The sequence below is a fragment of the Orcinus orca genome, chromosome 1 (genome assembly GCF_937001465.1).
Source record: "Orcinus orca chromosome 1, mOrcOrc1.1, whole genome shotgun sequence".
NCBI classification, from domain to species: domain Eukaryota; kingdom Metazoa; phylum Chordata; class Mammalia; order Artiodactyla; family Delphinidae; genus Orcinus; species Orcinus orca.
In genome coordinates this window covers 99,752,177-99,768,568 of record NC_064559.1, presented here as the reverse complement: position 1 = coordinate 99,768,568, position 16,392 = coordinate 99,752,177, and the positions used below count along the sequence as shown (strand labels likewise).

At 37.5% G+C, this 16,392-nt stretch overlaps 1 protein-coding gene across 11 annotated transcripts in view; it reads right to left on the bottom strand.

The window, feature by feature from the left end:
* GON4L (gon-4 like) overlaps positions 1–16,392 on the bottom strand; it is an 87,988-nt gene that overhangs the window by 55,529 nt on the left and 16,067 nt on the right. For 10 of the 11 annotated variants that reach the window (XM_004284589.4, XM_033414626.2, XM_049701631.1 and 7 more), the window contains 7 exons: positions 7,494–7,687; positions 6,697–6,771; positions 6,469–6,519; positions 3,252–3,302; positions 2,841–2,936; positions 1,851–1,970; positions 1,101–1,271 (listed from right to left, as the gene is read on the bottom strand). In XM_004284589.4, the coding sequence (XP_004284637.1) occupies positions 1,101–1,271; positions 1,851–1,970; positions 2,841–2,936; positions 3,252–3,302; positions 6,469–6,519; positions 6,697–6,771; positions 7,494–7,687 (758 nt within the window). Of the gene's footprint in view, positions 1–1,100; positions 1,272–1,850; positions 1,971–2,840; positions 2,937–3,251; positions 3,303–6,468; positions 6,520–6,696; positions 6,772–7,493; positions 7,688–16,392 lie in introns of those variants that run through there. The other variant, XM_033414632.2, reaches the window with a different exon arrangement.

The window sequence follows — 16,392 nt, the reverse complement described above, 5'->3', positions numbered from 1 at the left end:
TCAGGGAACTAGGATCCTACATGCCACGCAGCACAGCCAAAAGAAAAATAAATAAATAAAATTTTTTTTTAAAAAAAAAAGAAGAACTGTCTAATGATGGAATTTAGAAAGTCATCATTTGACAGTAACCATAGTAATGACTGTTTCAATCAAGAACAAGCAATGGATGTTAAAATTAGTGGGTGAAAAGATATTTTGCCTCAAAGATACACATTAATTTAAAAATGGAAAAATAATAATTTTACAGCGAGGAAAACAAGCAGACACCACCTTAACCACGTGATCAAATTTAACATGACGGAATTTACGTGCCTCCTGATATGATGCAATAAAAAGGACATATCACTTTTGTGATATTTGTGCCAAAAGTGCATAACCGGAATCTAATTATGAGGAAGTATAAGAAAAGTCAAAATTGAGGAACATTCTGTAAAATAATTGCTCTATAAGGTTCAAAAATGTCAAGGTTATGAAACTTTGAGAAACTGTTCCCAATAAAAAGAGTCTAAGAGAAAAGACGACTAAATACAACACATAATCCTAGACTGGATCCCGGATCACAAAAAAAAAAATCATTTTTCTTTTGTTTTATATAAAAGATATTATTGGGACAATTGGCAAAATCCAAATAAGGATTTTAATAGACTATTAATATTATATATCCTTATTTTAATAATCAAATGTCCTCATCTGTAGGAAATATAAACTAAGATATTTAGGGGTAAAAGCGCATCATGACTGCAACACACTCTAAAGCAATTCAGGAAAAAATAAATGTGTACAGAGAGAGAGAAAGAAGGAGAAAATGATAAAGCAATTGTGGTAAAGGTTAATATTTGAGGAATCTGGCTGAAGGTTGTTCCTATGTTCCACATTTTAAAATGCTCTCTGTCACATACCTTATTTCTTCCTTAGGAACTGCCATTCTCACTTAATTCTCACTTACAATAAAACAGTACAAACTAGAGTACCAAAGACCTATAATTTCATGACTGTTACTAACTGTATCAAAATTTAATATCTTCCCTTCTCCCTTCCCAATCTGAGCAATGACTAAATTATTCCATTTGACTTTTTCAGCAATTTAGAGTTATGTTTACCTGGAAAGAATCCATGCAGACTGGACTGGAAGCCAGCTCCTCATCTACTGCATGCAACTTCTCCATGAAAGTACTATCCTTGGTCTGTTTGGGCTTTGGTGGGGGCGGGGGCCCCATGGGCACCACCTCAGCACTGATGTGCCTAATGGCAGGTGTGGTGACTTTCTCAGCCTGATTAAAAGGGGCAAGTATGTTAAAAATTAAAGGGAGGAAGGGAAGAGAAAAAAAAAAAAAAGCGGAAGGAGAGAAGCATGTCTTTCATATGCTAGCAATCTCTCTCTTCCCATCTAGATAGAGGTATATATAAAAACAAAGGCACTGTCAAGTACATTAATCTAATTAGGTTTCATCCTATTTCCAATGAAGCCAACAGGATGCTACTTAGGTTATCAAAAGCGGGGAAATACAATAAAAATGGCTTTAGAACAATATTAGAAAACACATACAAAAAAGAGAAGGGTAGAAGGAAAGAAATTCTGCCAGTCACTCACATTTGGCCCCTTAATAAGAACTCTCCCTGTCACTGAGTTCCAGTTTTGTCTTAACTGTTCACTGACTTAAGGGAATTTGAAATTCAGTTATAACTAGTCACAAATACCAGGAAGAAAATGGCATGATTACTGATCTTGAATTATGTTTGGCAAAGGGTGACAGCTTACAATCACCATGGATAAATGATCCATTTATACAGTTAAATAATCTACTTATAGAGCATCTCTAATTTATCTTGCTAGTATGATGTGGATTTACCTCTGATAATATGCCACTCTCCTCATCTGTTTCAGTCATCTCAGAAGACTGCCTCAATCTGGATTTCTTTGCCCCACGTGGAGACGAAGCAGTGCTTTCAACATCACTTTCCAATAAACTCTACAAAACAAATCCAGTTCACTTTCATATGTGTGCCCCTACCTCATTCACTGAGTTTGAAGTACCTCAATAGAATGAATCACAAAATATCAATCACTGAATTAGAGTAAGAGAATAAAATTTAAATAAAAGCTTAATTTGCTGAAGGTAGGAACAGGGATCAGATCTCTATCCTCATCAGCATTGTAAACTCTGTAAAACTGTAAGGCATTGATTTAAAATCCTTTAACAAACAAGTCAAAGAACAAATTAAGAAATAGAATATTACATTAACTATGAAAATGAACGAACTATAGCTACAAGCAACAGTATAAATGAATCTCAAATGACTTGTGTTGAACCAAAAAAAAAAAAAAAAAGCCACACAAAAGAATAGACTATTGTTCCATTTACCTAAGGTTCAGAAACAGTAAAAAATTGAACACAGTGTGTAGAGCTGCATATTTAGGTGATATAAGTAGAAAGATAAGCAAGGAAGTAATTACCAAAAAGTCAAGATAGTGCCTGTCTACAGGGGAAGAAAAGTGACTGTGATAAGAGGTGTCTGGCAATGTTATACTTAATGACTTTAAGGAAGTTTCGTAAGGATTAGCTTTATAGTTATTTAAGCTGTATATTTTTTTATCCTATGCACAGTTCTGCATGTTATATGTGTGTTATATTTCATAATACAAGACATGAAAAAATCAAGGGAGCATGAAGAGGAGTCACAGTCTTAGATTTATGCAAAGAAATGAGTAGAAAAAAGAACTGTGTTTCAACCCTCTGTATAGAACAAGTGATATTACTAAGGAAGCAAAGTACACTCTGCCTTGTGGAGCCAACTTTTTTCTATATTACCAACTAACACTCACACAGGTAACCACTGACCTCTTCAGCAGTCTCATCTTCTTCTTCATCATCGGGCTGGTACTCTTCATCTGAGGAATCATCGTCTTCAAGGTGGATATCCACAAACTGAGGAGGCTACATAAGTACAATTATAGAAAAAAATAAAATAATAGAAAACACGAATCATATGTATTTGGGAAATAAAGGGAAGAAAGCAGAGCAGGAAAAAAAAAAATCCTAAGAGCACAACAAGCAGCTACAGCAAGTAATAAGAGGCAGGAGTTAAAAAGATTTCTAGCATGAGAGTCAAACCTAAGACTAATGAAATGGAAAAAAACAAACCTGGAATTTAAATAAATACATAGGTCCAAAAAAGTTAACAAATAGAAGCATTTCGAAACTGATGAAGTCTTTCTGGAAAAGAATAAGAATTACCTCTTCCAACTTTACCTTAATTTCATTGGCCTTCTTAATTGGTGAAATATTCCATGTTGGAATTACCTACCAACAAAGAATATAAACAGTTAAGTTCCCTTAACCAAAATAGACTATTTTTCATTTTTACTTCTTTACCATCACAAGGAGCCATCAGACTAACACGTAGCTGCAGTGATGTAGGGGTACTGATCTACACTGTCAAATATTTGTCAGAGCTTGGCAGAAGAAAAGGAGAGATGAATCTATTTCCATCATTAGCATCTCTGCCTTAAACCTAGTAAGAATCTGTATTACCCATAAATGGACAAAGTGTCTATATTGTCTACTTTATATTACAGCTTGGGTTCACATAGAATAATAAATATGAAAACTATTTATAAACTACAATAGTACACAAACCTAGGATACTACAGGTGACAGCAGCCTTTTGCCATCAGTATGTCTTAATCAATTACATAAATCCACCATAAGTATGCATCCAAAAAGCTAGCCATGAAAAGTTCTTAGGGAAGGATTTCGGGGTGAAGTGTCAAGTCGTACACAACTTCTTTTCAAATAGTCCAGGAAAAAACAATAGACAGACACAGAGAGAGATAAAGCAAATGTGGCAGAATTTAACATTGTTAAATCTAGATGGAATCTAGATTCACTGTAAAATTCTTTTCAACTTTTTCAGGATTTTAAAACAATAGGGGGCTTCCCTGGTGGTGCAGTGGTTAAGAATCCGCCTGCCAATGCAGGGGACACGGGTTCGAGCCCCACTCTGGGAAGATCCCACATGCCGCGGAGCAACAAAGCCTATGCACCACAACTACTGAGCATGCACTCTAGAACCCGCAAGTCACAACTACTGAGCCTGTGTGCCGCGACTCCTGAAGCCTGAGCGCCTAGAGCCCATGCCCCGCAATGAGAGAAGCCACCATAATGAGAAGCCCGCGCACCGAAAAAAAGAGTAGCCCCCCCCACCGCTGCAACTAGAGAAACCCTGTGCCCGTGTGCAGCAATGAAGACCCAATGCAGTCAAAAATAAATAAATAAAATAAATAAATTTTAAAAATAAAACAATAGAGTTGGTGGGGGGAAGTTTTTAAAGAATTCTTTAAAACCTCTTACATACTCCTGACACAATACCACTGGAGTGCATAATTTCTTGACCATCTAACTGTGACCCAAACGAAATCATCATGAACAAAATCCAGTAGACCATTAGGTTCTGTCTCTATAAGGAGCCTTAGGCCCTCCACATCTCCTCAGCCCTGCCATGTTGTGGCTACTTATCTAGCTCTGTGGAGCCAGGCCCAATACAGGGTAAAGGGAATGATGTGATTCAGGTCCATACCTCTTCTCATGTTTGTTTCTAAACCAATCCATTTTCCTACTGCCAAATCCATCAGGAAGGAGTCAGTCTATTAAGATTAAGAAGCAAGAGAAATGGACTCTAATCTTTGCTCTCCCCACATAAACTATAGCCTTGGGTTGTCTACCTTCTCTGCAACTATATACGTGGTTGGTAGACATAATCCAGAGCCTGATTTGGATCTCCCTGGGTATTTTTTAATCAAATATGGAATTAATGTTAATTAGATTCTATGTCAGGTAGACTTCATAGAACTTCTGTCTCACTGATGGCTGCTTTCATCATAGCTACCACATGTTCATTTGTGATTACTTTCTGGAGAAACATGAAATTTCACTTTATGCAACCACGGTTAGTCAATCAGACAAATATATACAAATATATATATATATGATGTGGCTGTCAAAAAAAGCCAGTGCATAGGGGGGCAGAATTTGCCACCCTAAAATGTATGTCTTCGGCATATTAAAAAAAAAAAAAAGCCAATGCAACCTTAGGCTGCATTAAGGGAAATATGGAATCTGAACACTGAGGGAATAAGCTAACTTTATTTATTTTTTTATTTTTTTCGGTACGCGGGCCTCTCACTGCTGTGGCCTCTCCCATTGCGGAGCACAGGCTCCAGACACGCAGACTCAGCGGCCACGGCTCACGGGCCCAGCCGCTGCGCGGCACGTGGGATCCTCCCAGACCGGGGCACGAACCTGTGTCCCCTGCATCGGCAGGCGGACTCTCAACCACCGTGCCACCAGGGAAGCCCTATTTTACTTTTTTTTTGGCTGCACCATGCGGCATGCAGGATCTTAGTTCCCTGACCAGAGACTGAACCTGTACCCCTGCAGTGGAAGCTCAGAGTCTTAACCACTGGAATGCCAGGGAAGCCCCAACCTAACTTTAATCTATACTAGTTAAACCCTATCTGAAAAACTAGATCCACTTAAGGCATACTTTTAAAAGGATATGGACAAACTTGGCACATGCAGAAGAAAAGGATCAGATTGGTGAAGGTACTCAAAGCCTTGTCACATGAAGACCAATAAAAAATTAGGGGACGTTTAGCAAGAAAAGAATGTTATAAAAAGATATATTGGTTTTCTTCAACTAGAGGAAAGGTCACGTGGAAGAGGAACAGACATTTCTTCTACAGGGCTGCAAGGAACAGAACCAGACAAACAGACAAAAACTACAGTATGCATTTTGGGTCCATATGGCAAATCTTTCTTACTATCAGAGATAGAATGGACTCCCTCAGGACTATCACCTGCCTTGTTGCAGAAGGTAAGCAAAAACTGGACAAGTGCTTGTTAAGCAGATAGAACACAGTGCCCAGCATCAAAGAGCTTGCTGTATCAGAATGCTTCAAAAGTCTTCAAGAGGTTCTCATACTTTAGTGTGCAAAAGAATGTACTGTTGTGCTTTCAACAATGCATATTCCCAGGCCCTACCCATGGGTCCTGATTCCTAGGTCTGAGGTGAGCCCAAGAATGTGCATTTTCAATAAGCACTCTGGAGGAACCCCATACCAGGGTGATCTTGATGCAACTGGTCCCTGGAACACAATTTGAAATACACTACTTTAAACACTTCACCACATATCTCACAACATGAATAGAAAAACTGTCATCACTCATTGCTTTCAACCGCTCCAAATGGTTATCTACCTAGCACTTCCAAAAAAGCAACTAAAATAAAAATAAACTATGATAATGATTTCATATATTGCATCTCCACATGTCTATTTGCCTTTTACAAATATTTCTTTAAGGAGTCAAACCCAGATCATAATAAATATTTCCTATATTTTTTCCCTACAAATAATCTGGAATTATATACTATTAACAAAGCTAAATAAAGAAAAAACAGAACACCCACCACTCCTTTTTCCACCACTTCCTTCAGTTTAGAGCGTGTCATTTTGGGTTCCTAAGAAGGGAAAATGAGAAGAAAACAGTCAATAAAAATCATCGAGTGATTCTTGAGTTTGCCCCCAACTGCCAAATTATTTAAAAACTCCCAAGTGAGTTTGTAAACAACTCACTACACTTAGCCAGTTTACAGACAGTTCTGTTCCATGACATTGAAAGAACGATAACTACTCACAAACATTGGCATATCCTCCGTCTCACTGATGGCTGCTTTCATCATAGCGACTACATGTTCATTTGTGATTACTTCCTGGAGAAAGATGAAATTTCACTTTATGCAACAAAGATGTATCATCTAGATAATACTCATGTCTCTGTAACTCTGCTAGATATATGTAGAGGATAAACGAGAGCTAGATACCCAAATGATTTCAGATTAGAGTAGAGCAAGGCAACTGAAAGCAAAGAAGGAAGTTTTGGAGAGAAGCACACAGCTTCCAACAATGTAGCAAGCAAACGGACCAATCTCATTAGCTGATACTAACAGGAATGGCTCAAAAAAAAAAAAATTCTCAGGTTAACTATCTGCTTAAGAGAAACAGTAATAAACAGCAAAGGCTTTATAAATAGCGGTACTGCTACATAGCAAAGAAGAGTATTTGCATATGTGCAAAGGACTGTAAACTGTTAACTGGGCATCTTTTAAGACACACTGACCCACAAGAGTAAATCCACTGTGAACATTATCATCTTCCATTATCTTTGAATATGCTAAACAATAAACAATCAAATCAGTGGAAGGAAGCAGAGTAACAGTTTATCTTCCCAATTAAGTTCTTTCACATGTGTTCACATTTCAAACTTCTGCTGAGTGCAAAGAGAAGGCTACCCTGAAATGTAAAATATTTTGCCACAGGGAACTCACAAAATTAGTAATTCACACACCAAGACTCAAGAGTTTCCTGAGAACTTTTATTTGCTCCTGGTGAAAGAGTTCTATTCCCATTACACGGCTGCCCCCGTCTTACTCACATGAAGGATGTTTCGCACGTTGACTGCTGTTAGGTTGTGCTGCTTGGCGCCGTCCTCTAAGGTGCGGTCAAGCATGTCATCCAGCTTCAGGTCACAAGCCAAAGTCCCTTCTTCTTGACCCTTTCCATCTCTTTTCCTCTTGGTACCCTTTTTCTTTTTTCGCCTTTTCTCGTTTTCTTCACTGTCTTGCTCTTCTGCAAATAAACCAAGAACATCACAAGAATCACCAAAGCAACTGCTCCCGGAACTTAACTCAAAAAGCCACCAGTAAAAGAAAAGGCCAGCTGTCTGGCCCTGGAAATCAAAGAAGACTAAGATATAACAGCGGTGGTAAAGGCAGATGTGGTAGTACTGTTGTAGCAATAACACCTAACATTCACTGAATATTCCTTTTATGTCAGGCATTCTTCTACACACTTTATACATATTAATTCACTTACTCCTCATAACAACCCTATGAGGTAGGGACTATTATTTTTCCCACTGTACAGAGGAAGAAACTGAGGCAGAAAGATTAAGAAACTTTCCCAAGAGCTAATAATGACAAAGCCATGTTTTAAAGCCAAGCTTCTAGCTCTAGAACTCTGTCTTAATTATTACTCCATACTACCCAGATAATACATCAGAAACCCAGGTTTATGTCCCAGATCTATAACTTAACTGGGTTGCCTTGGCAAGAGTCTTATTTTTTTCTTTTATAAAATACAGATATCTTCCCATCAGGGATGCCATGCATATTAAGTGAAATAATATATATCAAAGTGCTTTATAACCAATGAAATATTATACAAATGTAATTTATCATTATTATTATTACACTGAGTCTAGAAAAGAAAAAAACAAGGAGCAAATCAATAAAAAAAATCCACTCTGATTAAAAAAGGGGGGAGGGGATGAAGTGCCTCTATTCTACAAGAAAGGAGCACACATATAACCAGATAAAAGGAAAAGCTTCTTGATTATTAGAATCTGTTAAGTCTTGAAGTAGATTATCACGCAACACCAAAATGAGGTTCTCATCTCTCTGATACTTTTTGGTCTGCTACCGTCTGAAAACAAGGGGTTAGAGAAGATTAACATCAAGACAACCTTTTTGGTTTAAAAAGATTTTATGGGGCTTCCCTGGTGGTGCAGTGGTTGAGAGTCCGCCTGCCGATGAAGGGGACACAGGTTCGTGCCCCGGTCTGGGAAGATCCCACATGCCGCAGAGCGGCTGGGCCCGTGAGCCATGGCTGCTGAGCCTGCGCGTCCAGAGCCTGTGCTCCGCAACAGGAGAGGTCACAACAGTGAGAGGCCCGTGTACCGCCAAAAAAAAAAAAGATTTTATGACCTTCAAGCTGCACCCTGGCAATGTTTACTCAGTGAAAAATTATTAGTAATTTCAAACAATTGCTTTTGCACTTGGGAATATATATCAAGAATTTGATAAATGTTCGTAACTTTCAATCCAATCTTCTTCTTAAGGAAATAATTACACATGTAAAGACTAATCAAGTTATTCATTTCAACATTAATTATTTTAGCAAAAACATGGAAAACACCTAAATGTCGACTGAAGAAAAACACACAACCTAAAAGTTGCAAGTTATGTTTTATTCAGGGACCTTACTGAGGACTACAGCCTGGGAGACAGCCTCTCAGATAGCTCTTAGGAACTGCTCCAAAGAGGTTAGGGAGAAGCCAGGATATACAGAAGTTTTCACTGGGGAAAAAAAAAAAAATACATGTAATTGAACGTCAAAAGATTACTGCTAATCGCAAAAAAAGACATCTCAAGTTAATGATTTTAGTGCTTTTCTATGTAGAGGAATATGCAAGAGTCTTGGCTCATTGAAGTTATTCCTTAGCTATGCATCTTAACTATCTCGGGCCAGTATCCTGTTTTTCTCCAACCTGAATTCCCCTCAGGGTGCACCCTTTGGGGGTGGGGTGGGGGTATGGCTGCAGTGGCTGATGCCTTGACAGCAGGCAACATTCATTGTTTACTGAAAAGGTAGGCAACATTTTTTGTGTGCACAGCCAATATGAAAAAAATGATTAAGTGAACACTGGTACACCATACACTGGACTGTAACTGACCCATTAAAAATAGTCTTTTTAAGCAATTGATGGGGGGGGACAAGTTAAAAATGTCTACAAAGAGATTTTAATGATATGGAAAAAATTTTGATAATGATTTTTTTTTTTTAAAGAAGATGTTGGGGGTAGGAGTTTATTAATTAATTTATTTTTGCTGTGTTGGGTCTTCGTTTCCGTGCGAGGGCTTTCTCTAGTTGTGGCAAGCGGGGGCCACTCTTCAGCGCGGGTGCGCGGGCCTTCTCACTATCACGGCCTCTCTTGTTGCGGAGCACAGGCTCCAGACGCGCAGGCTCAGTAGTTGTGGCTCACGGGCCTAGCTGCTCCGCGGCATGTGGGATCCTCCCAGACCAGGGCTCAAACCCGTGTCCCCTGCATTAGCAGGCAGATTCTCAACCACTGCGCCACCAGAGAAGCCCGATAATGATTTTTAAGTGGAAAAAAAAAAGTAGAATTCAAACATACACATCTTACATTTGTGTAACCTAAACAAAAAATGGGCTACCTTGAGGTACATCCCAACAAAGTGATAGATGCAAAAGAAATATAAAACTCTAGAATGCATCAGAAAAGTGACAAAGCTCTTTACTGATGGTCATTTGAGAAAGCAGCAAAAGGGGAATTACATAGCATAATACACAACAAAACTATCTAAAAACCTTTGTACACATATCTTTTCCCAAAGTCTCTCTTCTCACCTCATTTACCCCTTTCCTCCATAAACTCCAAAACTCTTCTCTCTTCACCACGCTTGAATCTCCTCTCTTTGCTCCTCCCTTCCCTCTTGCATCCTTTCTCATGTAGACCAATCTAGCCAGTTCTTGGTTTCTGCCATCCACCTTTCCCTTCTCATCTTACCAGTACTTAAACAATGACCTGGTAGTTGCAGAGCAAGAAAAGGATTTCTGACACCCAAAGAAGTTTTGATTCAGCTTCATATTCATATCCTGTCATGTTGTTGGTAACACTGTCAATTGAAAAACTGACCCGGGGAAAAAAGTATGAAAGACACAAGTTAAAACTATTAATGTTATACCAGAAATAATAAAGTGTGTTATTAACGAAAAATTAACCTAAATAAATAAAATCTTCCTCACGAAATTTAGATCTACAAAATGTAACAAAAATTCATAGAAGTGAAGACCAAAAAAAAGGAAATTTACAATGGAAGCAGCTAAAATTAATAAAATTTTATACAGATAGTTGATGAGGAATCAAATTGTCCTTTAAAACAGTGCTTCTCAAACTCTCTGTGGTGAAAAACAAGTCTTGTTTTTGACCAATCCACTGTAGACTCATACTTTTATAAAGTAAGAATATAGCCATAATGTCAAATGTTACAACATTTCTAAAGTTTTATTCTCAGTTTCCGTGATTTATTTTGTTTCAAACCAGTAACAAATAGTTCTCAAACTAGCACTGGTTTTCAGACCACACTTTGAGTAACACTGCTTTAAAATATACGCTGAAAAACATTCAACTCCAATAAAAATACAATAAAGACAAACATAAAAAATAATTTTAAAGAACTGTGAAGAAAACTTATCACAAAATTAAAATGGAAATAACAAAATTCGCTGCAGAAAATACTTTTCAATGGAAAAAGCATTGGAGTTAACATAATTCCCATTCAGAATGGCTATCTTACAAACACAGAATCAAAGTAATCACTATGGGGTTACACGATCTCATCTAATTACATCCCCCTAAATCACATCACACTTATTGCTCCTCTGATTTCTGATTTTAAGGCTGAGTTTAATAGGGAATGTGGGTCTATAAGGAAAATTGAACAAATTCTAATACATTGCACAGACAATCCAAGAAAGAACAGATAATTCAGTCATATCTTACTCTGTTTTAGAACTAATCTATTATCTTACTTTTAAAATATTGGGATACCACTGACCCTAAGAATTCTAAAGAACTGAAATTTAAAAATTAAAAAAAGGAAAACAAAAGCAACAACAAAAAAGGCACTTCCCTGGCGGTCCAGTGGTTAAGATTCTGTGCTTCCACTGCAGAGGGCGCAGGTTCGATCCCTGGTCAGGGAACTAAGATCCCACATGCCGCAGTGGCCAGCCAAAAATAAATAAAATTTTTAAATTTAAAAAATTTTACAAAGGAAGCCACTCTATAAAAATCAGACTAGAATAAAGAAGAATATCTAATTTTTCCTTCTATGAGAAAGGTGGGATGTGGCTAAAAACAAGGTATTTGCTGAGAAGCACATTTAATGATGTAAGCAGTAAGTTGAAAGTAAATTTGCACTGTAAATGTACTGCAAAATGGATGATGTCAATAAAAACATGGGTGGGTTCTGTAATATCTAAATCACCAAAGTCGCTTTGTTGTATGAAAATAGCTGCTTAGGGCTTCCCTGGTGGCACAGTGGTTGAGAGTCCACCTGCCGATGCAGGGGACATGGGTTCGTGCCCCGGTCTGGGAAGATCCCACATGCCGTGGAGCGGCTCAACCCGTGAGCCATGGCCGCTGAGCCTGTGCATCCAGAGCCTGTGCTCCACAACAGGAGAGGCCACAACAGTGAGAGGCCCACGTACCGAAAAAAAAAAAGAAACTATTATTGAATCACAGGGAATTCCCAGGCGGTCCAGTGCTTAGGACTCCACACTTCCACCGCAGGGGGCATGGGTTCAATCCCTGGTCGAGGAACTAAGATTACACTACACAAGTGTTGGGAAGACAGAGGTTGTAGTTGAAGTCTTGCAAAGGAGAAAAAGTCTTCATAAACACTATAGCTTTTTTACAAGTGTTGAAACCCCAGAAGAGCTACCCACTAGGAATATAGGCCACAATCTATAAAGTTGAAACAAAGTAGACTTAATATAGCATAAAACCAACCCTTGGCAGAATTTAAGTGACCCTCCAAAATTATCTGCCTGCCTGAAGAAAACATAACCCTCTTTAGAGGAAGATAACAATACCAACGCCTCTAGAATTTTTCATCCACAATGTCCAGCATCCAATCAAAAATTATAGCAAGAACCAAGATGCCAAAACACTAGGGGATGGGGGAGGACGACAGTAAAAAAAAAAAAAGACCTATGGGTGAATCAGATATTAGAAAAAGGATTTTTAAATAATTATGATTAACACATTCAAGAAAATAAAGGAAAAGATGGAGAATTTCACATAGAATCTATAGTGCTAAACTGGCATGAAAAATTTAATAGATAAGACACAGCAAAACAGAGAATTAGTGAACTAGACTACAGAACAGCAGAAACTGATGCATGGAGGAAAAAAGAAAAGAATATAAAGAAAAAACAATACACATGGGACACGGTGAAAAGACCTAACATACATGTAACTGGAATACCAGAAGAAAAGAAGGAGACCACAACAGAAATGATATCTAAAAAAAATATTTACAAGGATTGTTTTTAACTGATAAAATATCAAATCTCATATTCAAGCAGCTCTACAAGCCCTAAGCAGATTAAAAACAGAAAACCCAAGTACACACATAATAGTCAAAATGCTGAAAACCAGAACAGAGAAAATCTTAGAAGCAGAAGAAAAAAAGACAAATTATCAAAGTAACAACAGAACTGACAGCTGAATTTGCAACAGAAACAATGGAAACCAGAATATAACAGAATGAATCTTAAAGTTCTGCAGGGAAAAGAACAACCTAAAATTCTATACACAGTGAAAATAATTTTTAAAAATGAAGGCAAAACTAAGATTTTTTTTCCAGACAAACAAAATCTGAGATAATTCATTGACAGGAGACCAGGTCTGCAAGAAATACTAAAGGAAATTCTTCAAGATGAAAAAAAATGACCCAAGATGAAGGCAAAATAAAGAACTTCAGGATGAATCAAGACATAAGAAAGGTTAACTATGTGATAAATATAAATCAATATTGACTGGTTAAGACAGTAACAATAATAATAATGTAGGGTTTAAAACAAATGAAGAAGTAAAATACAATATCAATAACACAAAAGGCAGGAGTAGATATATAAAGTAAAACTGTTGTAAAGTTCTTACATGGTTTGGGAAGTGGTAAAAGTACGAATTTAAGGTAGATTATAGTAATTTCAAAGACTGCATATTAATCTATAGGGTAACATGTAAAAGAAAAATAAAAGAATACAAAACTAAAAAGCTAATAGAGAAGAAAAGTAAAAGCATTTTGATTAATCCAAAAGAAGGAAAGGAGAAATAAAGGAACAAAAAAGAAATAGAGAAATAGAAAATTATATCAGAAATTACATTAAATATAAATGAAGTGTACAATCTAATTAACAAAGATGTTCAGACAAGGTTTTTTGTTTTTTGTTTTTTTAACTCTATGCTATTTATAAAAGATACACTTTAAATATAAAGACACAAAAAAGGGGACTTCCCTGGTGGTGCAGTGGTTAAGAATCTGCCTGCCAATGCAGGAGACACAGGTTTGATCCCTGGTCCAGGAAGGTCCCACATGCCGCGGAGCAACTAAGCCCATGCGCTACAACTACTGAAGCCCGCACGCCTAGAGTCTGTGCTTCACAACAAGAGAAGCCACCGCAATGAGAAGCCCGCACACTGCAACGAAGAGTAGCCCCCACTCTCCGCAACTAGAGAAAGCCCGCATGCAGCAACGAAGACCCAACACAGCCAAAAATAAATAAATTTACATAAAAAAGACACAAAAAAGGTTGAAAGCAAAACAATGTAAACACTTATACCATGTACACATTAATATCAAATACAAAGCAGACTTTAAGGCAAGAAGATAAAGAGATAAAAAGGAACATTTCATGCTGAGTCAATTCAACAGAAAGACATGACAATTCTAAATTTCTGTGCACCTGATAATACAGCTTAAATATATGAAACAGAAGGTGAGGGCTTCCCTGGTGGCGCAGTGGTTAAGAATCCGCCTGCCAATGCAAGGGACACAGGTTCGAGCCCTGGTCTGGGAAGATCCCACATGCCGCAGAGTAACTAAGCCAGTGTGCCGCAACTACTGAGCCTGAGCTCTAGAGCCTGCAAGCCACAACTACTGAGCCCATGTCCCACAACTACTGAAGCCTGTGTGCCTAGAGGCCGTGCTCTGCAACAAGAGAAGCCACGACAATGAGAAGCCCACGTGCAGCAATGAAGACCCAATGCAGCCAAAAATAAATAAATTTATTAAAAAGTTGAAAGGGGAAAAAAAGGAGAAAGCCACAATCACAGTTGGAGATTTTAACAAATGTCAATCAGTAACATATGACAGCAGATAAAAAAAAAATCAGTAAAGATATAAAAGATCTGAACAACATTAACAAAACTGACCTCACAGACATATACAGGACATCTTACTTGACTCAAACGACATGTATAAAACACCCACTAAATATGTATTCTTTTTAACAGCACATGAACAGACCACAAGCTAAATGACTCAAGAATTTTCAAAGGTCAGGAATCATATACAATATGCTTTTTGACCACAATGGAATTAAACTAGAAATCAATAAAGAAATTTAACTAGAAAGATCCTCAAACGTTTAGAAATTAAGCAACATATCTCTAAATAATTCATGGGTCAGGAAGAAGTCATAGGGCTTCCCTGGTGGCGCAGTGGTTGAGAGCCTGCCTGCCGATGCAGGGGACACGGTTCGTGCCCCGGTCTGGGAAGATCCCACATGCTGTGGAGCGGCTGGGCCCGTGAGCCATGGCTGCTGAGCCTGCGCGTCCGGAGCCTGTGCTCCGCAACGGTAGAGGCCACAACAGTGAGAGGCCCGCGTACCACACACACACACAAAAAAAAAACGAAGTCATAATGGATATTAAAAATATTTTAAGATGAATGAAAACAAAAGTATGACACATCAAAATTTTCAGAATGCAGCTACAGCAATGCTTAGAGGGCAAGTTTTAACTTTAAATGTATATATTAGAAAAAAAAGATTGAAAATCTTACTAGAAGCTAAAAAAGAACAAATCAAATCCAAAGTAGATTGTAGGAAGGAAATAATAAAGAACAGAAATCAATTAAATAGAAAAAAAAATTCAAGAAAGCCAAAAGTTGGTTCTTTAAAAAGATTAACTGATAAACCTCTAGTCAAACTTATCAACAAAAAAAATAAGACACAAATAAAAAGAGGACCTCACTAAAATCAAAACTAAAAAGACAACCTCATTAAAAATCTTAGACATACCAAAACAAACATTACAAGCAACTTTATATCAACAAATTTGACAATTCCTTGAAAAATACAACTTACACAAAACTGACACAAAAAGAAACAGGAAATCTAAATAATCCTATAATTATTAAAGAATTTAATCCAAAACTTAAAAGGCTTTTGACAAAGAAAACTCCAGGCCTAGACAGCACCCTTGGTGAATGCTTACAAAACATTTAAGAAAGAAATAACACCAGTCTTCAACAAACTCTTCCAGAGACCAGATAATGATGAAAAATTTCCCAATTCATTTTATAAGGTCAGTATAACGCTAATACCAACACATGAAAAAGACTTTATAAGAAAGGAAAATTAAAGCCAGTTATCTCCCATAAACAAAAAAACAAAAACCTTAAACAATATATTAGAAAATCTAATACATCATGACCAAATAGGTTTACCCCAGAATGCTAGTTTGCCTTAACATTCAAAACCCACTCAATGTATGTTATTAGGCATATGTACCTGAAAACAGAGTTTTAAAATATGTAGAACTAGGGACTTCCCTGGCGGACCAGTGGTTAAGGCTCCACACTTCCACTGCAGGGGGCGCAGGTTTGATCCCTGTTTGGGAAACTAAGATCCAGCATGCCAGGTGGCACAGCTAAAAAATTTTAAATAAATAAAAAATAAAA